General features: G+C 38.6%; 1 protein-coding gene across 4 annotated transcripts in view; it reads left to right on the top strand.

The window, feature by feature from the left end:
- Acyp2 (acylphosphatase 2) overlaps positions 1–21483 on the top strand; it is a 198371-nt gene extending 176888 nt beyond the window's left edge. For 3 of the 4 annotated variants that reach the window (XM_063229376.1, XM_063229374.1, XM_023567274.2), the window contains one exon: positions 21009–21483. Coding sequence is in view for 3 of the 4 variants with exons in the window: in XM_063229374.1 (XP_063085444.1) it covers positions 21009–21123 (115 nt within the window). In the remaining variant the exon portion in view is untranslated. Of the gene's footprint in view, positions 1–19247; positions 19525–21008 lie in introns of those variants that run through there. The other variant, XM_063229370.1, reaches the window with a different exon arrangement.
- Positions 21484–22612: the final 1129 nt, after the last annotated feature.

A 22612-nucleotide genomic window follows, 5' to 3' on the forward strand; every position in this document is an offset into this window, starting at 1 on the left:
AGGGACAGTAGTGCAGGATATATCAATCTTGGCTGGAGGTTATTATCTTTCAAAGCTTGAATTATTTCCCCCCACGTTCTTCGTGATTTGATGGTTTGTGCCGAGAACTCTGCTGTAATTCTGATGGGTGTTCCCTTGTAAGTGATCTGTTTCTTGTCTCTGACGGCTTTTAATGTTCTGCTCTTATATTGGATTTCTGATATTTTGATTATTATATGCCTGGGTGTAGCTCTGTTTGGGTTGTAGGTGGCTGGGGTCCTGAATGCTTCATACATCTGAGTATCTTTACCTTTTGCTAAATTAGGGAAAGTCTCCTGGATTTATTTCTGCAAGTAGCTTTTGTAGGTCATTTGTTTGTGTCCCTACTTCTTCTTTTATGTTCTTAATTCTTAAGTTATAGATCCTCTTATCATCTTCTAGTCTTTGTATTATTGCTGTTTGTTTCTTTGTTATTTTTAAGAAGTTTTTCATTTCATGCTCCCATATTACAAGTCTGCCCTCCAGTTCAGATAATCTGTCCTTAGTTTCTTTCAAGCTGTTATGCCAGTTTTCAATAGAGTTTTTAGTTTCCTGGTAATCTCTTTGAACCTGCTTCATGTATTCTATGCTTTCTCTGTTTTCTCCATTAAACAATTCTCCCCTCTTTTTCTGTTCTTCCATTCCACCATCTGTTTTTTCTTGGGTGGTACTTAGCATTTCTCTAACTATTCTGCTTATGTCTAACTTCAGGTCATTAATAACTTCATTCCTGAACTCATCTATGAGGCTCTGGAGATAGCGCTTTATGTCTATTGGTGCTGTGTGTGCTATTGCCTGTTTCTCAGGATTGGGGGCTGAGAAGCCTTTCTTGTTGCTCCCTCTTCCCATATTCTTTGTCCCTTATATATGCAAGTGTATATAGGAGGCCCAGCTTCCTTCTCTGTCAGCCACAGTCTGATTGAATTGCACCGGCTAGGTGTTCCTGCCCACTGCAGCGCACCAGGGAATTACGGACCGGGCAGCCTATGCGGGGCCCGCCCCTCCAGGTCACCTTCAGGCGCTGGGACCTGGGTTGTGCTAGCCTACTGAGTCTCAGCCATCAGCATCACGTAAGCTAGGCACTGCTCACCAATCCCGCTTGAGAGGGGGATATGTGACTGAAGTCACTACAGCGCCCTGTTTCCGCAAGTCTGCCCGGTCCCAGAATGTCCTCTGTTGGTGCCTCCTAGACCGTGGAAGAGTCCCAGTTTCTCTCACTCACTGCAGGTCGATGCATGGCTCCCCGCCTGTCCTGCTCTCAACTCCGTTCACCAATTCCCATTCTCAGAGCTTTTGTGTGTCTCTTTCCCTGCCACAGGAAACCCAAATCGCAGCTTCCAATGGCACGGGCTCCAGCTTCCATGCTGAGGCTTTATCTGTTCCTGTTATAGCACCAGGATTGCATTCCCAGTTAGTTTCTCTCAGCCCAGTTCGTTCTTGGGTCAGCAGGGCATATCTCCTCTTGCTTAGGATTCCTCACTCTGCACCATTCCTGGATTCTAAGCTGGGTCTTTCAGAGAGCCTCCGTAGCTGCTGCTATCTGTCCACCATCTTCTCCCAGACAGCCCTGTCATTTTTGAAAAATGATTCATATTGTCATTTCTTCCTCTTAAGAAGAGAGTTCTATCATAAAGTATTGTTGAGGCCAGATTTTGCCTACCTAGAGAAAGAGCAATCTTATGTCATTCCACTTCATCAATAAATTTCCACAATGGGAAAATTTTTGTATAAATGGCTTGTATACTTGCCAAATACAATGTCTAATATAAATTAATATAGATATTCTGTTTTCTAAATTGATCTCCTACAAATTTAGTGAGCATGCATTTGTTCCCTTAAAATTGGTCATTTCAGAGAATGATTTAGGATTCTACCAGAAGCTTCTAGCTAGTTTCTTTCTTTCTTTTTTAAATTTTATTTTGTAGAATGTTTGCTGCAGTTTGAAGTAGTGAATTGTTACAAGAGACTGCCAAACACTGAAGCCTCTTCATCTAGGTGATTCCTGGGTCCAAATACTACTCTCTAGAACAATCATTCGAAGTTTAATTTCTTCCATAGCCATGTTATGACTTTAGCTTTATGTCCATAACTCTGAGACCTCAGACTTTTAAGTCTATTTACTATAAAGACATCACTGATTAATTTGGGTTTTTATGCTTGTTGGAGCTGCCTTATCTCAAAGTCAATTGGAAACTAAATAGTAGCAGCCATCCACTATGTAACACTCAGTTCAAAAGAGGGAGATGTAATGCCATTAATCAAAATTAAATTTTGGTTTTTCTTACAAGATATTATGTGATCATTTTATTGTTGGTCTCAGTGATACTAAACACACCTTATGCTTAGGTGTGTTTAGGTGTTTAGGTGCAACATTAAAATTATGTGTAATTTTGCTGAGTAGAAGTCTTTACATATCTTTCAACCTCTTCCATTAAATCCTTTTCTTTCTTCTCCCAGTCTCTAATCCATCTTGCTCTTTGTTACCACCCACTGGATAGGCACCTTGGTTATATGATATCTCTTATTTATCTAAGATTAACTAATTTTTAATAATTTAGTTTTTCTTTAGGAAAAGCACAGCAGCTTTAGGACATTCAGCAGTTACTCACTGTTAACTAGGGGGACCAATATGACATTCTAGTTTTTTCTCAGAATTAGGCAGAAACATGTTTACTGAAATTTAGCAATGTCTTTATTTTATGATCTACAAAACTATTAATATTAGGAAGATACACATTTTCCTTTCTGTTCATACTTTTTTTAAGGAAATAAGGTGGCATATTATGAGTACAAATGGAATGTATTTTTGATAGAAAAAGGCTATTCCATGACAGTCTCTGCATGAGACTGAAATTTATGAGCATTTAACCAACCCATTAGTGCTGACAAAATATTGAGTTTTATAAAAGCACCATTTTTCAGTGACCACTAATTAACTGAACCATTACCATGCCATCTTACCTCCTACCCCAAGCCTTCCCATGAGTTCAGTCACATGCTTGGATTTAAAGACTAAACACTCTGCTGGGGAAAAAGAATAATCTAAAAATAACTGTAATTTTTTTTAACTCTAGAGGAATGTAAAATAAGCCATTTCCTTCTTTATAAGACATCTTCATAAAGAAGGGTTCCACTATACATGATAAGTTTCACTATATAAAATAAATTTGGGTCAAATATCTGAAGGAGTTCTGAAATCTCCCATCTTCAGGGTTGACATATGATACGTGTTCTGTCACAAACGATCCTCTTAAAACACAGTGAAACAGGACGAGAGGTCTGAAGATGGTGGCTTGATAGGTATCAGGGTAGACCGCCTCTCTGAGAAAAACAACCCAGATGCTAGAATTTAACACCATGGAAAAGACCAGACGAATGGAGAGGGATTCTCATGACCCACGAGGAAACTGAGGAAAAAGAAAAAGAAAAATAAAGAAAGAAAGCAAGAAAAAGTATGGATGGAACCAGATGTGCTCTCACTGGTGCCAGTCCTGCACTGTGCCAGGCGCACCTTGGAGTCAGACAACTCACAGGTTGCACTGAAGTTGTGGCTGCCGAAATCAGGGGTTGGTGACCACAGGGCCCTTGGCAGGAGGATGCGGTACAACAGAGAGCAGAATCTATGTGGAGAGCTGCATTAATCCATGGTAAGTGCTAGGAATTGGGTCCCACAGAGGGGGTGACTGGCTGGACAACACATTGGAGCTGGGTAGGGCAGGCCTGAACCCAGAACTGCAGTAGCATCAGCCAGCCACCCCTGGCCCAAAGAGGACTGGTGGGATCTGCTTGGGTCAGGCCCCTGGTTGGGACCCAATAGCCAGGGATGAAACTGTCCCAAACCTGTGACGTCTGCATGTGCTGAAGACACTCGCCAAGTGACTGGCTCAGAGAGGGGCCAGCCCTGCATGCATCTCAGATAACACTAAACTGGAAAGGGCAGCAAGCCCCTAGCCAGCATGCTTCAGAAAAACTGTAAGCAATATGAAAAGGGCCTGAGACCTCCACCATACACCTGTCTGAAAGAAACCAGAAACATGACAGAGAAACAAACAAGAAAAAGCCTCCAGCCACTGACCCAGGGAAAATGAGTCCAGAAAAGTAAATACAGAATATATCAAGGGCAGCAATCATACAATATTGGACACAGCATCAGTGGACATAAAAAAATACCTTTGTGACCTCATACATGAAGTTATAACTGAAATTCCAATTCAAGTGAAGCAAGATATAAGAAGATTAATAAAAGAAATGTTAAGCACCTCTCAAGAAGACACAGGTGGAAGAATAGAGGAACCCAGAAAAAGGAGAGAAACCTTTGATGAATAATATAAACAAAATCTAGAATACATGAAACAGATCCAGAGAGATTACCAGGATATTAAAAACTCCATTGAAAGCTGGCAAAACACCTTGACAGAAACTGAAGTTAGACTTTCAAAACTTGAAAATAGACTTGCAATGTGTGATCATGAAAGGAAAGATCTCTTAAAACTAACAAGGAACCTAGAAGTAACAATACAAAGGCTAGAGGACAGTAAGAGGATCTATAACTTAAGAATAAAAAATGTGAGCAAAGAAGCAGGAGTAAACACAAATGAATTACAAAGGCTATTCACAGAAATAATTCAAGAAAACTTCCCAAGCATAGGAAAAGGAAATGATATTCAGATATATGAGGCATACAGAACTCCAGCTACCTACAACCAAATCAGATCTACACCCAGACATATAATAATCAAGATCCCAGAAATTTATCACAAGAACAAAATATTAAAAGTGGTCACAGAAAAAAACCCCAGATCACCTCTAAAGGAAAACACATCAAAATCACAACAGACTTCTTGACACAAACTATCAAATCAAGAAGAGCTTGAAGTGAAGTATTTCAAGTCCTGAAAGAACATAACCTCCAACCTAGACTGATGTACCCTGAAAAACCATCTCTCAAAATTAATGGAGAAACAAGATGTTTCCATGACAAACAGGAACTGTGGGAGTTCATGAACACCAATCCACCCCTACAAAAAATACTGAAGGACATTCGAGAGAGAGAGAAAAGAAATCACCAGTATTCCAGGAACAGTGGCAGAGAGGTCTCAGTGAATGGGCAGACAGTGGAATGAAGGAGAAAAGTAGACAACTAACAGCAGAAAAATAGGAGAGCAGAGATGAGGCAGAGAAGGTGGGCTATCATCTCAACACAGATGGCCTTGATACACTAACAAAAAGAAACACAGGCAGAGTAGATCAGGAAATAGGGTCCATTGAGATGCTCTGAATAGGAAATATAATCAACCTGAAAGAGGTTAATGAACTGAAAGTCAAAGATGAGAAAATGATGCTCTATGTGACAGGGAACCAGAGAGAAATAGGGACAGCTTGCCCAGCAGCTGCAGATAGGTTGGAAAGTCATGACACTTTTGTGCAGTGGAGAACTACTTAGCTATAAAGAAGGAAAACCTTGAGGCTTTAGTAAGTCAGGGAACACAGCTCAAGATCAAGCTCAGAGGTAAAAAGGTTAAGCCCCACCTAGGTAGATAATGAATTACCCCCCTAATCTAAAAACTAAAGGAGTTAGTGGGACCCAAAATGTACAAAGCACCCTGAGAAAATGAAAGGGAAGGAATTGTCTTAAAAAAGGAAGGCAGAGGACATTGTTAATAGTGTATCAGGATTTAAAAGCCACATTACTCTTATCACTCTGTTTAATTTGATTTTACTGTGTTCCAGTCTGTCTACTTGTACTAGATTTGAGGGCACAGACAGCCATTCCAAAAATAGCAGGATATACTATGGTAGCTATCCTTAGTTTCCTATTAACTTAAACTGAAGCCCTGTATTACTTACACTATCTTACTATGACTGATCTTATTTGAATCTGGTTTGTTAAACTGCTGTTTTGTCTTGACTGATTTTATTTGAATTTGGTATGCTTGATAGTATGAAGTCTGAGGGTAAAGGCAACTACTCTGAAGATGATAAGTCAATAGCATATGCATGCTGGTTTGATTATTAACTGCTTTTGAAGTCCTATAATGTCTCCAATGTTTTGTTTTTATTAATATTGCTATGTACTGCTATGTTCAATTATATTATGCCTGATGAGGTAGACAATTCTATTGAAAATAATGAGACATCATAGTAACTACTGTAGATCACCTAGTATTGTGGTTTTATATGTCTTTTTCATTTCGTGTTTTTCTAAGAATTTGTTTTGTTGTCTTGTTTTGATCTGTTTTTCCCTCTAATACAGAAAGGATAGATATACATGTAGAGATTTACACATGTGTAGAACTTCTAAACAGTCTATGAGAATTGATTATATAATGCACAATGTAATGAACAGATACTCTGAAGAGACACTAAGATACCCAGTGCTAATTCCATACATTATGATATAAAATCTAGCAATACTATTATTCTCTGTTCAGAATGATATTAGATTATTTTCTTTTGTTTAATTTCAACATACGTAAAGATATGGACAGCTATTTTGAAGAGAATGAGAGACATTATGGCAGCCATTGTTGACTTCCCTATTGTCTAGTCTTGAAGACCTAAAATGCCTTCATCATCTTGTTCTGATCAGCTTAATACTATTTTATTCAATATGACTTCACTGTGTGTGAAGATATGGACAACTATTTGGAAGAAAACAAGAAACAATATGATAGACAGTGAAGATCTCCGTGGTCTTGCTTTGAAATCTGTGTCTCTTACATTGTTTGCTTATGGTCTGTTTTGTTATGTTTAATTTTGCCCTCTTTAAAATAAAAAAAATTCTAATCTGGCTTCTACCCCTCCACTGCATCACTGGGTTTGATCTTAGGAGGGACCCTAAAGCACTTTTCAGTTCATATTTTATTTGGATTCCAGTAACGTTTGGAAGCTCTCTGCTCTCTCTTTCTTAAAATTCTCTGTGCTCTTGATTTTCCCGACATCACAATTGTCAAAGTGGTCTCCCTCTTCTCCTGTCACTCCTCCTGTGTGTCCTCTGCCTATCCTCCTCAGAATCCTGCATGGTTGATGTTCCTTGGGATTCCATTCTAGTGCTGAGAAGAACTCCATTTCAAGAAAAATGGACCAGCAAAATCATAGACTAAAATTATAGACTAGCAGAAAACACCCCTCTAATACTGTACTTCCAAATCCTGTAGCATCAGATTTTGTGCAGTTCTTGTTAACGGAGTGATAGCAGCGGTACACGTGGTACAGTGTATTGTCTTGGGCAGTCTCCGTTCCAAACTCTTTCTGCTGTCTTCTCTTTGGCTCTGGAGTTTAGAGGTAGCTAGGTTTTCCCAACTGTGTCCAGTCAGGGTTTTGAATGTGATGAAAACTTCATTAGTCAGAGATAGTTATGTAAAATTTGAACTTGGATCTGAGTTAGATGCACAAAGAAAGAGAGACAGAGACAGAAATGCTGAGGGACTAATTCTGCTGGTTTGAGGTTCCAGCATACATTTGGTGACTCTGGAGCCAACAGTCCTGGTGGTGGCTTCCTGATGTCTGCACTGGATTAGAGCAGTGTGTTCATAAATACTGTACTGTGGTTTGGGCAGCAGTCTCCTGTTTCCCAGAAGTTCCCCTAATAAGTTTATCAGGAAAATGTGTCTTAAGCTTGGAATTGGGTCATAGAGATTGGAGATGTTTTTCAGACAGATTCTGAAACTTGTATGTAGTTGAACCTTCAGGAATTTTTCTGATTCTCTATGGATTTGTGCCTTTGATCAATTTACTTTATAGATCTAAATTATAGAAATCTATTGGAACAAACTATAGAAATGCACATAATTCTTACCATTAGCAAACTTTTTTTCTGGTACATATACAATGTATTTTTGCTCTGAAGAAAAGATAAACCCAAACATTACTCTTTTTATTGTGGTAAAGCTATAATGTCTGATATGGGAGCTGCCAGCCACATGTGGTTATTGGGCACTTGTAATATGGCAGAAGTTTAAATTGATGTTATAAGTTGTTATAGTAAAATGCACATCAGATTTCAGATTTCAAAGACAACATAAAAATGTCTATAAAAGTCTCATTAATTTTATTGTTTATGTAGTTTATATCTTTAAACAATAATATTTTGTTAATACTGGATTATGTATATATTTTCAAGAGAATAAAACCAAATGAAGTAAAACAGAATAGAGTCAATCAAAACAAAACAATGAACATGGTACGTGACTTTAAAACAAAATACAAGGAAATCAGTTATGGCTATCATAATCTTGTAATCTCTCTTGTAATCTTCAAAAGAACTTCCCATACTATCAGGCATAATAAAATCAAACAAAATAGTACCAAATAAAAATAAACAATGGAAGCAGTACAGGACTTCAAAACAAAATAATAGTAAAATCACAATGAATCCCATAATGCATCTTTTTATCTTCAAAGTAGTTGCCTATATCATCAAACATGATACAGTCAAACAAAACAAAATGGAATAAAATCAGTCAAAACAAAACAATGAAAGAAATACAGGGTTTCAAAACAAGATAATAGAAAATCAATAATGGCTACCATAATATATTTTGTTATCTTTGAAATAGCTGTCCATGCCATCAAATATAATAAAATTAGACAAACCGAAACAGAATAAAACCAAACTAAACAGAACAATGAAAACAAAACAATGAAAGCATGATAATAGATTAACAATGGCTGCTGCCTTCCCTTTTAGACACTTCCTCCCCTTTCACTTTCACAGTATGTATTGTGCATTTTGGATCCCACTAACTGCTTTAGTTTTTATACTAGGTAAACAACACAGTATTCACCTGCATGACTCTGAACCATTTCATCCATGAGCACGAGCTCATGTTGTACCCATTTGCCTACAAGAGCTCAAGATTACCTGTATAGCTAAGTAACTTTCCATTGTATAAAAGTGCCATGATTTTCTTCATGGCAGCTGATGGGAGCTACCCCCACTTCTTTCTGGTTCTGTGTCACATAGAACACTGTTCTCTCTCCTTTGACTTTCAGTCTGTGAACCCTCTTGGAGTAAATGTATTTCTTGTATAAAGCGTATTGATGGACCCTGTCTCCTACTCCACTTTGCCTGTGTTTCTTTGTATTGGTGCATTGAGGCCATCTACATTAACTGTTATGGCCAACCTCTACTGGCTCATCTCTGCCATGCTATTTTCCTGCCTTTGGCTGCCTACTTTTCCCCTTCATTCCATTGTCTGCCCTGCTTGGTGGTCCCCCTCTGCCACAGTTCCTGGAACCATGGTCTTTTTTATCTCTTTAAGCTTGTATTTTTTTTTTTTGTAGGATTGGTTTAGTGCTCATGATTTCCTTCAGTTGTTCTTTGTCATGGAAGTATCTCGTTTCTCCATTAATTTTGAAAGATAGTTTTGCAGGGCACATCAATCCAGGTTGGAAGTTGTTCCCCTTCAGAACTTGAAATACTTTACTCCAAGCTCTTCTTGATTTGATGGTTTGTATTGAGAAATCTGTTGTGATTTTGATGAGTTGTCCTTTATAGGTGATCTGTTTCTTTTCTCTAACAGGTTTTAATATTCTGTTCTTGTGTTGAATTTCTGGGATCTTGATTATTATATGTCTGGATGTAGATTTACTTTGATTATGGCTATCTATATGTCCTATATGCCTCATTTATCTGAATGTCACTTCCTTTTCCTATGCTTGGGAAGTTTTCTGATACTTCCATAAATAGATTTTTAATGTCATTTGTGTTGACCCCTGCTTTTCACTTATACCTATTATTCTTATGTTTCTTTTGGTTGTCTTGCAGCCATTGAATTGTTACTTCCTGGTTCCCTGTTATTTTTAAGAGATCTTTCCTCTTGTGGTCTCAAGCTGCAATCCTGTCTTCAATGTCTGAAAGTCTATCTTTAGTTTCTTTCAAGCAGTTTTGCCAGCTTTCAATGGAGATTTTAATTTTCTGGATATCTCTTTGAATCTGTTTCACATATTCTAAATCTTTTTTTGTAATGTTCATTCCAGGTTCCCCTCGTTTTTGTATGCTTCTCTATTTGTCCATCTATGTCTTCTTTAGAGGTGCTTAGCAATTCTTTTATTTTTTTTATTTCTTCTTTTACTTGAGATAGTATTTTGAGTCTCATTTCTTTTATAGCCTCATGAAGTTGTTTCTTTACTTCTGTTGCCATCACTTCAGAAATTTCAGGTGTGTGACTCCTGATCTCTTCTGTATTTACATCTCCTGGGCCAGCTCTGCTTAGGCTTTGGCCAGAGTCTGCCTTTCACTTCTTTGTCTTGATGTATTCCTGGGTTCTTCCAGACAAGTGGGTAGTGGGGTCCCAGGCATTTCCTGCATTGGCTACAATTTCTCTCAAGTGAGACTGTTTGGTTCATCTAGCCAGTGCTGGCTACAGGTATCTGATGGTGGCCACTGGGTGCACTGGTGCAGGGCTGTCTGCTGTTTTTCCCATCCTAGGTAGGGTCACCAAAAGCTAACAGAGTGCACATGGGAGTGGGGCTGGCTGCTGCCTCCAGCTTGTTACCAGAGGGGATCTTTGATGATAGCTGTGGGAGTGTGCACAGTGTACAAGGCCAGTTGCTGCCTCCAGACCAAGCTGCATACCAGCATGGCCTTTGGAGTGTTTCAGGGGGTTGGGGGAGGTGGCCACTGCCTCCAAGCCAAGCTGGTTACCAGTGGAGAACCTTGGCAATGGCTGCTGAAATGCATGCTGGGGCAAGGATGAATCTGAAGTTTCCACAGGTCTGATCCCAGCTCCGAGCTGCTATGGGGAGCCAGGTGTAGTTCTGGTTCCGGGCTTATCTGGCTCAACTTCAAAATGGCTCCTGGCCAATCACTGCCTCCTGCAGGAGGACTGAGCCCTCTGTACTCACCACCAGCCAGTGAGTCCTCTGTGTTCTGTTCCCTTCCACTGCTGTGTCTCTTTGCAGAGGCCTCTGGGCTCACCAGCCACCACCGGCACCATGACCATGTTTTCCCCAGGTTCCATCAGCTTCTTGCACACAGTGGGCCCAGCTCTGGGCAAAGGTGTCGCCAGCTACTACCTTCTTCTTCATGTAAGTGTTTCTTTTTTACTCTCTCTGTGGGCTTCACTTTCTCCCTTCTTGTCTTCCTGACAATGCTATATTCCAGCATCTGGGCTGTTTCTCTCAGAGAGGCTGTTTACTCTGCTGCTTACTGTTCTGCCATCTTCCTGAAACCACAGTTACGGCTACATATATTTTTATAATTAATTTTACCTATCATTTTTACATTTTTAATATAAATGCTTATTTTAATATTCTAACATTTAATATTTATTTAATTTTAATATTTAAAATTTATTTTAATATTTAATGTTTAAATATTTAATATTTATTTTATTTAATATTTTATTTTAATATTTAAATGTTTACATTTAAGAAATGTGCATTATAGTTCTCTTGGGTATGTTGCCCCACAGAATTTTAACCAGTTTTATATCTATTAGCAAGCTGATTTCAACATTCCTAATTATACATAAGTACTGTATGTGTACATAAAACTACATGTACTTATATGTGTGTGTATCTCAGAGTTTTAAAACCAGACTTGTTACAGCTTCTCTCACTAATTTATTAAATAAAATCTTTGATATATGTCATTTTATATTTAAATGAATATAACAATTTTAACATTTTGTACATTAGCAGTCAGTTCTGCATCATTGCTCCAATAGGCACAATTTAAATCTGTTCTTTTAGTCCTTCTAGTAAAGTTGTAACAATCCAATTCCCTCTATTAAGCTCCATTTCAAAGTAACTATGCTCTAGCTAGTAAAATAGCTAAAAATTAGTGTTAAGTCCTTTCTAGATACTTTACAAGATTATACATTTATTCCTTATAACTCGAAGACATAGGCAGGATGTGTTCCATTTTATAGATGATACCCTAAAGAGTGTAAGAAACTTAAGATGTCCAAACAGGAGTTGATAGCTGATTCACATAATCATCTAAAATCTATTTGCCACTCTGCTAGCACCTATTTTCTTTTCAGTAAATAAAGAGAAATAAGAGCATATCTGTCACCATACTGTTTAGAAGTTGTGATTTGGCAAAGGCCACAGAAGTTAGTCATGGCCTCCTTTGTTCTGGCTTCTCTGGACCCAGGGCCTTTGATTCATGGCTCTTTCTCAGAACCAGGCATGGCTTATGTCTGGGGAGGTCTTCCAGACTCTCACCCACTTCCCATTGCAGCTGAGAAGTACCTCTACCCAAACCAAGAGGTTGTACTAGTGGAATTGCACTGGAAGTGTGTTGCTGTGAGGGTCATGGAGTTTACTCAACTGGCTTTCATCTTTGACAAATGCAAAGAACAGTTACACTGTAATAACAGTCATTAACAGCCTGCTGTGTGACAGACATTGCATTATGTGATTTACAACCTCTCTTTAATTTTTTCAGTAGCTCAGTAAGGAGAGTAGTAGTGCCCATATTTTAAAAATGAGGAATCTGGACTCAGATTAATTATGAATATCCTAGAGTTCTCTGGATAATCACTGAAGAGGTTAGTGATTATCCAGAGAACTAGTCATGGGCTACATGACTGACAATTATTATATTATATGTTATATATGGTTCCATTAGTAGTGCTACCTTAAAAGTTTGAAATCGACAGGCAATTAAATATTTTCCAACCACATTAGCTTTTAATTCATTAGCTGTCTTTTCCAACTGTCCACTTTCTTGCTATGCTGTATGTTTTATATTGGTGCTGCTGAGATACCCGAAGGGATTATGCTGCTCCACTTTCATCCCAGGAAATAGAACTGCTATGAATTATTGATAGTGTTGGCTTTGCAGTGCTTTAATTTCACCTCTGTGTTTCAGATAAGGATATTAGTAAAATGGAGTTTTTTATAGCACCCCAGAAGCTTACCACATTTTGCAAGAATTAAATACTGACTTAAATTATAGAAAAAATAGTCCTATGTTGATTTCTACTACTACAAATAATGGATTCTCCACACATTCCACTCCCCCACATCTTTGCTCAGTGGTAGATTAATAGGGTAGATTTCAAACTGAGCTCCCCAGAGTCCTTGGAGCTTCTCAGAGGTACTTGAATTGTGGCTGGAGGAGAGAGAGGGGTATGATGGAGGAGGGTCTCTCTCTCTCTCTCTCTCTCTCTCTCTCTCTCTCTCTCTCACACACACACACACACACACACACACACACACACACACACACATTACCATTCCTTTGGTTTAGAAAAGCACACCACTTATTGTCCTAGAAGCATTAAACTTTCATGCAAGATGGTGTTTGGGGAAAAGATTCTTTTTAAGAAGCTTGAAACTCCTGAACTTGTACAATAAATACAATTATGTGTGTCTGTACATTTTTGAGATACAAAGAAAGAGATAACTAAGGTCTTTTACACAGTATATCTAAACACCCAAAGTGGTGCATTGGAATTGTCAGAAGGTGGTGGTGCTCTGACATGTGATGGGCTTGTGGGGTGGACTCGGTCTTCCCGTGGTACTGTAAGAGTCACTCTGAACACTGAGTGAAGCCAGATACCATGTTCATTCATACCCTGAGTAAACACACAATCACAAGAAATGCAATAAAATCTGAGGGGAGGGGGCTAAAGAATAAACCAATTGCAAGAGTTTATTTGGTTCACATTCAGGTCATTAATCAGATCTCTAGGCCCCCACCTTCTTTCGAGAAGACGAATACACTCATTACTTGTGTCATTTTGCAGAGGACTAAATAGGTAAAATACTTTACCATTTTCTGTAATGAGAGCAATAATTTTTTTAACTTACAAAGAGTATTTAAAAATGTTGGGGTTTGCTTTGAACGGGATAGAATCAGTGTTAAATGGGCACGCTCAGGGTTCCTGTTTAAGTGAGGACAGTGTAGGGTCCTGAACAGATCTCTTCTCCCACACATGGAAGCTGAAGGTCTGAAGAAGGCGCTCAGGTACCAAGTTTTATTCATTAAATAATATTCATTAAATACTGCAGAGTATCCACTTTCACCAGGCATTGTGCTAGATGTCAGGGATTTATTAATGGTGAAGATTCTGACCTTGCTTTCTTAGGACTTGCATTCTAATGTAGAAGAGGCACATAATGAATGCATAACCAATTACAGAAGCTCAGCAGTTTACAGAATGTGATAAGTGCCGTGATGTACACAACAGAATGTACATCACCTAGAAGTAGTCAAAGAAGGACCCCTGGGAGAGCAGCAACGTAAGTGCATTTTAGGAGGCCACAGCTGGCCTCACTGCTGGCTGCCAAGGCCATAAATGTGTGGGGTGTACTGTGTTTTACGGCTGAATATGTACCAGCTGCCCCATAGCATATGAATATGAATGTCATAGAAACTCTGAATGGCCCAATAGTTGGTGACTGCCTAGATAGGAACAAAGAGTACAGCACAGTTAATTTATTAAACAAGTAGATTTTTCTTGGTCATTTAACATTGTTCAGCACTGTTTTATTTATTTGTTTTATAATATAAAAATTGCCTGAAGGATACTTAAAAACAGTATATGTGGGATCATTGTCCCTTACCATTCCATAAAATAATTCTTTTTATAGCTGTCTATAATCCTCATCAATGATGTAAGAAATATATGTATCACGAAATACCTTCTTACATTGTTGCCTTGAAATTATTAAAGGCAATGTGATTTTGGTAAAGGAATCAAATAGACCTTATGAAAATTACTTTCATTTTTAAAGCCTTTCTGTAAGACATTTAAAACACATTACAGTGACTGGAGTGTACTTGATACATGATCATCACATAACATGACTTCTGTAATAGACTTTTTCCAATTTATATTCTAATTCTTTTGGTTTTACCAGTTGAATCTTCTAATAAGTCATGTTTATCAGTGAATCAAATTTCTTAAATAGAAATACCTGAAAGATATATGTATGTGAACCAATTCAAATTAACAGCAGGAGTGTTAGACTTCAGGCTCTTTCAAGCACATGTAATTCATCCCTCCATCCAGCCATCGTTCAATATTTATTGAGTGTACTACACTGCTAAGTAATATATGCGAGAGGCAGAGCAGTACATTATGATTGTGCTGACCCACTGCGGGGGTGGACACTGCTCTTGGTTCATTTTATAGCTGTACAGTCACTGTGGCAAGAAAGACAGGTAGGTGGGGAAGTGTGGCTGAAGAGCCTGACACAAAGAGCAATTTGAAGTTATTCAGTCAGTGTGATAAAATTAACAATTAATTCAGAAAAAATACACAGAATGGTTCCTAGGTACACCTTAGGAACTCCCCCCCATAAAACTATTATATTGCCAATAAAGTTCAGTAAGGCATTTTATTACAATATAAGAGGCCACTTGATTGCCTATTCTAGTTTTAAAGCATAATGACTGAAAATGTCTTGTTCAACATATCAAGAAAGATGAAACGTAACAAAATATGAATTTATCAGGAAATATTTAGGGCCTGAATTAAGTGAACTTAAAACTTGAACAAAAATAGAGAAAATGTTTGCTCTTTCTGATAAGATAAAATATTGTTAGACTGTCAGAATGTTTGAATTAGGTTTAGATTTAGAAGGGGTTGGGAAAGGGTTAAAGTTATGTCACGATACAGTGGCTGATCTGAGGAGAAGGACTGTATTCTCAAGCTACAATAATTCAGTAGTTTGCTACTGGCTTAGAGATCAACCAAAGACATCAATGAAGTCAAACAGAATGTCTAGAAACAGATCCAAGAATATAAACAGACTCAGTGTGCAAGATGCATTTGAAATCTACAGGATGATAAATTATTGAGTAAAAGGTGCTGAGGAAAATGTCTAAACATTCAGAACTAAGCCATGTTTTTCATATAATGCAGCACATAATTCCAGGTAGACTAATGGTGAACTATGTTTGAATATGTGCATTTACTTCGGCCCTTCCTAAACTCCATTTATGAATAAAAATACTTTTTAAAGATTTAAATGCTCACATGGACAAAGAATGGGAGGAAACACTGCAGCAAGGAAACTTTGAAAGCAGAAGGCAGATGAAAGGCAGGAGTGTCGACCTGAGCTGTAAGTCTCCCTGGGGCGAGTGAAGAAACCAACACGGCTGAAGCCTTCCACACCTTCGGCCCTGGAAATGGGCATGAAGGCAGGTCTAAAAAACAGGAGGACTGAGTCCAGGTCTGTGGTGCAAGCGGTTATCCCTGTGCCACACTAGGGAGCAGACAGAGAAACCAGACAGAAGTCAGAGCTTCTTTTCTGGAGAGGGACACAGCTGAGAAAGGTACAGCGCTGAAAATACAGATTTGGTGAACGTAAATTTCTCATGTGAGGGAGGGCTCATCTTAGTCAGCTTTCTGTCCCTGTCATGAAACACCCAAGATTTTTATTATACTTAATTCCAAGTTTTGAAATTTTTACAGTTGAAGTATTTTAAAAAATTTATTAGTGCATATTTGCCACACATAATGATCACATTCATCATAGAGACTCTGTACCTGTACGTAATATGTCTTAATTCTTCTTCTTTTCAAAGAACTTGCTTTGGTTTTTTGAGACAAGGTCTCACTGTATAGTTCAAGCTGGCCTTGAACTCACTATGGAGCCAGGCTGGCCTAGAACTTGTGGAGATTCCCCAGCCTTGGCCTTCCAAGGGCCAGGGTCACGGACATGTGCCGCCACACCTGCCATTAATTCTTTTTTTCTCCTTTCCCTTTCTTCTCTTCAACCCTTCCCCCCCCCCCCCGTAACAAAAGCTTCATTTCCGTTCATTCCTTCCATTCTGCTGTTAAATCCTCGTCTCCCCGCTCCCTTGTTCTCCTTCCCACCTGAAGATGTTCTTCCTATTACCCAATATCTATCCTCCATTTTGCTTCTTATTTACCCTTCCAGTTTCTCACACAAGAGAAACAATGCAATATTTAAACTTCTGTGTCTGATTTGCTTCACTAAAAATTATGGCCTCAAGGTGCATCCGTTTCCTAAAAATGACTCAAGTTTCCAAGATGATAATAAAATTATAAAGAGAAAATATTTATTTTGGCTCAAAGTTTGGGGACTTTTAGTCCATGATAAGTTGGTCACATTATTTTGGGCCTGTGGTGTGGCAGAAATACATCACTGTGGAGTTATATGCCAAAGCAAAATTCACCTCATTTTGAAAAACCAAAGGAGGAGAAAGGAGAGTAGAGTTCCGCACTTCCTTCAGGGTCACACACTGAGTTACCCCGAGAACTTCCACTAGGGCCCCCTTTCTGAAGACTCCACGACTTCCCAGGTTGCCAGCCCCACCCTGGGCCCAAGCCAGGGTACACACACAATGTGTTCCTTTCAGTGAGCTTAAGATCCAAACTAGAGCAGGCCTCACCTCTTCCCAGATGCCCATTGCCAGATTTATACCCTTTAGGCAAGAAATTGGATATTTCCCCCGGAGAATAAAACCGGTCCAAGAGAAAAGATACTGAAACACCAGCCTAGAGGCTTCCCAGTGAAATAGGTCAGTCAGCTCACCCCAGGAAACCCAGAGCTGCAGCTCAGGAGCAAGCCACGAGAAAAGTCCACTGCAGACCAAGGGCTGGAAAGTCTCTCAGTGCCTCACTCACCTCAGGATACGTGTGATCAAACTGCCAGGTCTCAGACCATGCCCACTGAGAAGCCTTTGGCCTCGTCATGGTCACTGGCTTTGTGGGCTTTGGCCAGCTCTGCAGAAGAGGTGTCTCCTGAGCAGAGGCCAACTTCAAGGGCTCCTCCTGCTTTTTAGCAGTTTTTTCAGTTCAGTTAATATTTGTTAATGTCTTTGGCAACTATTACGTCTTTTTACTTATGTAACCCCTCGGCTCTACCCTCACCTCCCTTATTCTCAGTGATTACCTTACTTCCTACAGCCTGAAAAAATGGAGGCTGTCCCGTGTGCACGTCTCTTCACGTTCACGCCACTCTTCAGCTTTTTAATGCATTGTCCTCTCTCCCGGACAAAGATGTATTCTCTTTGTTTCAAAACTTACTGTGTGTGCCTGTCTCTTGACCCTGTTTCATCCAGCTTGTTACAGACCTATCTGAGCAGTGATTCATGTTTCATTCTCAGTTCGTTCCCTTTGCCCACCTATGAAGCGTTTGTAGTGGACACTGTGCTGTGCCATTCAGGGGCTCCTTCAGGACCGAAGCAGCGATTCTCCCAGATGCCAGAAACGCTGCTGGAAGGTGATTCTCAGCAGAATTCTCAGGAATTGTCTCAAAAGAAAAAAGGCGCCTTATTAAAGGCTGTCTCTTCACGACTGGTTGCTGTGGGGGGTACACACACCCAACCCTCTCACCTTAACAAGGGACAGCGCCGAAGGGTCTCCTTGCATGTTGACAGAGGTCTTCACTGAGACTGGATCACTGCCCAGTATCTCGCAGCCCAACCCATGTCCTCTCCTTACTGCCCACAAGGTGCAGCTGTTAAACCCTAGAGTACTCTCTAGTTCCTGCATGCTAATCTCCTTCTCCGATCTGTTTTCTAGCATTCCATTTCAATAATAGTATGTGTAGCATGGACATTTAATAATTTGTTAGGTTGTATTAGTGTCATTTTAAAAATTTGCACATTTACATTCTCATAGGTGATGTAGAAAGTGCCTCTTTTTCCCCATCCTAACTGGTACTATAAGAAATTATACTGTTACATCCTCACAATTTCATACATTGCTTTACATTGCTGTATTCATATTTTTTGATAATGAGTGTTTTCAGATATTTATTGGCTGTTTATGTTTCATTCCTTTCCATCTGCTTATGTTCTTTTTCTTTTTTTCAATGGTAGGGATTCTTCTATATTGATTCCAGGTTACTGGTTGTTTGGGCTTTACTTAAGACTTTATTTTGACCATTCAAAGGTTCTACAATTTAAAATTAGTTAGCATTATTGATATTTTTCTGTGTCCCTTGTGTCTGTCTTGCTTGGATTGGCTTCCCCCGTGCTAAGATTTGCAAGCTTCTCTGTTTCTTTAGAACTCAGCTCGATGCCTTGCTGTCACAGTGACAGCTTGCTCCCAGGGCCCCATTTAGCTCCGAGAATCGTATGCTCTCCCGGCTCTTCTTAGTTCTTACTGAACGCGTCCTTCCCTTGTACTGGTTCTCCTTTAGCCCCCTGCTCTTCACAGTAGCACCCCCCCGAGGTGAAGTCGCCAGGCCTCTTCTCTTCTCTATCACATTCATGTCTTGATGACGCCAGCCAATCTTAGGGTTCAGTATTGCTCTGTGTGCTGAAAAATTCCAAATTTTTATTCCTCCAGTCAGACACAGTCCAGCTGTCTACTCAGCACTTCACTGAGATGTCTCGAGCCTGCCACCCCCTTCCCACCCGCCAGCGGTCTCCTTGCTGCACCTCCTAAGGGTGCTGTTCTCCATCTGCCCGCTGCCCTCCCTGCCTCCTGGCTGAGCAAGCCGCTCCCAGAGTCCTCCCCGGTTATCCCACTGCATGCCAGCTTACTGCCTGGTTCTCTGCTCATAATTCACCAAGAAGCAATAATACAGTCTGGCTTCCAGCATTCATGAGTGGAGTGAAGGAAACATTTACAGGTAAAGAATTTAGCATGGTGCCTGGAAATCAGTGAGTGCTCGTGAAATGTCAGCTTTCATTGGCATTTCTGGCCTTTGTTTTCTAGAAAGTTTCAAGGTTTGACTATTAAAAGTCAAGTGATCAGATCTTTTTCACAAAAACTGAATTTGATTTTTAATCATGAAATTTCCATAAGAGTTCAACTAAATAACTCTAAAAAATGAAATGTGTGTGGCTGGGGATTTAGCTCAGTGGCATAAATGCCTGTCTGGCAAATGTGAGGTCGTGAATTTGAAAGGAAACAAAAAGAAAAAGAAAAGAAACAAGAATGAAATGTGTGTGTTTATGATTTAGCTTCTGAATAAAAACACAAATCAAAATTAACCCAACCCTTTAAAACAGTTCTAAATAAGCATTTGAAAAAAGAAATTGAAAAGCAGAATGGCATTGAATAATTAGAATTCTCTAGTCCAACTAAGAGAAAATTTCAGCTAATCAGAAAACTTTGGCCAAGAAAATTTTTTAAGCCGAAGTTATATCAGATTGTATTGCATACCAGGTACAGTATTAGCTTCCCAACTTCAATAACTGGAGACAGGAGGAAACAGCAGATGTTTCTACATCAGCTGCAGGGCTAACATCCATCACTTACATGAAGTAGCCTTGTATTATTGACTTTTAATACCAGGAAAGCCTGTCATCCCAACTCATTAGTAATGTGTACAAAGACTCTATAAAGTGCTGAGCATAATCTTAGATGTCTGCAATATATTACAGGTCATATAATAGGTCCAAATTATATAGGAAGCATTTCAGAAGGTACTCATAAATTAAACACATGGACACTTCCAGTAAGTTAGAATAAAGCATTCCTCTATAAGAAAACTGTTTTCAGGATAGTTAACTTTTTCTCAATGTAATCATTTTGTTTTCATTGTGAGAACAATATTTCAATAGAAAAGAAAAAAATGTTCATCTAATTTTATTTTAATGTTTTTGGAAAAGTCATGTTTATTCTTTCAGTAATTTTCTGTGTGTTTCTACCTCTGTCTGACTCTGTGTCTCTGTCTATTCATATATATGCATACGTATATGTACATATATATATAACATCACCACATAGGTGCTAGGTAATTTTAAAAATGGTGAATTATTTTTATCACTTCTTTGTAAAAATATTTTGATCCTTTTAAGATCTAGGTAATCATGGACTTGGAGTATTTTAAGTGAGGTAAAATAAGTCTTATGTGAACTCATCAGGAATGGACTGTGTTTAATTTGTTACTATCCGTTCTCTGTCCATATTTGCTCATATATTACACTTTGTGTTATTTTTAGAATGATATATACAAATGCAAAACTTATATATCTCATTATACAAAAGTTATTTATTAAATGTGAATTCTCACTAATAACTATTGTAGAATCATTTTGGATGATCCACGTATATTCTGTATACTAATTTCTGTTTGTTTGTTTGTTTTATTTTTTGCAGGAAGTCCTGGCTGAGCAAGGTTGGAAGTCCTAGTTCTCGCATTGATCGCACCAACTTTTCTAATGAAAAATCCATCTCGAAACTTGAATATTCTAATTTCAGTATTCGATACTAATAGAAATAAAATTGTAATGTAATAGAAATAAAATTGTAATGCTTCCAGTGCACAATAGACACCATATATCCTGAAGTCAATGTTCTAGAATAGTGTACCAGAATAGGATAAAAAGGGAAGGGAACTTTCTGTTCTGAAAGCTACAGAATTGTAACTGAAAATGTTTGTCATTGAGATAATTTTATTAGACCTTTTTGGTAAGCAAAAAACATATTCTAAGATTAAAAATGTTATTACAAATATTTAACAGGAATATTCAATTCATGCTTGTCTCATGGAACTTTTCATTTCAGTAAATATTAAAGCATATATGTCATTTGGTTAGACATAAATAAAGTGAGCCATCCAAGTGATTTTTAAGTACTGTTGTCTAGAGTGAGTTCTTATGTTGTCTGAATAATTTATTAATATTAAGTAAGTCAATGATTGAAGTCTTTAAGAGAACCAATAATTAAAATAAATATATGTGTATGATGAATGTAGCCTTAAAATAATATCAATAATGAACTTAAAAATCGTTTAAATATAAACATGATTCAGTATTTAAATTGTTGTTGCTATTTAGTATCTTCTTTGAACTGTAGGGTTCTGCGTGGAACGTGGTCAGCTTGGTGGTGGCAGCTGTACTAGTATAGCAAGTGGCAGTTTCTGTCCACTGCCCTCACGGGAGGTAGAAAGGCCATGCCCTTTCCCAAGACACAGAGACGGCACTCTTCTCAGCACCTCTAGGACCTGCTACCCTGAGAGGAAAACGGTTGTGCCACCTAGTAAAGTGGGATCCCAGGCAAGAATCCGCAAGAGTCTTTCCCCACAAAATGCTACAAAGCATCTTAGAGAGCCTAGGTGGCTGTAAGTAAAATGTAATTGGTATGCTCTAGACACAAGAGCAGTGTTCCCTTCATGTTTTCTCTCCATGAGACACTGTGATCCTTCTGAAGAGGATGCAACACACAAGTGAGAGCCAAGATTGAACTTCTCAACACCCAGACAGACTGGAGAGAGATTCAGTCTGATTTTGACAAAATTTAATTTTTTTACACTCAAGTTTGGAAATAAAATCTATATTCTTGTACATATATAAAAGCTAAGTGGACCTTTAAAAGTATCATCTCAGAGATGACTGACGTATTTCTTTTTTAAAAAGATATCCTTTGGTAGTTCCTTTCTTAGCTCTCTTTATAAGAAAGTCATGCTTTGCTGGAACACTCTACCTGCACAAAATGAATCAATATTACTTAGTGACTAAAACACACTGAAATTCTATTAGGTGGAAATGCTGCAGATAATGATTGAAAAATAGGTGTTCATGAATAGATAGAAAGCAAGAGAAATAAGGGCAGAGCAACGTAAGAGTGTACCACAAAGACCCAGGGATACACATTAATTGTAAACTTCGTATGTCCAATTTCATATTGAGATATTATTAAATGTCAATATTCCATAATAGAGAATTTTAATTTATCATATTTAGGTAACAGGTATTGATGGG

This window comes from Cavia porcellus, unplaced genomic scaffold (assembly GCF_034190915.1).
Source record: "Cavia porcellus strain 051 isolate PalLab524CR breed Dunkin Hartley unplaced genomic scaffold, mCavPor4.1 scaffold_18, whole genome shotgun sequence".
In the NCBI taxonomy this organism is placed as follows: Eukaryota; Metazoa; Chordata; class Mammalia; order Rodentia; family Caviidae; genus Cavia; species Cavia porcellus.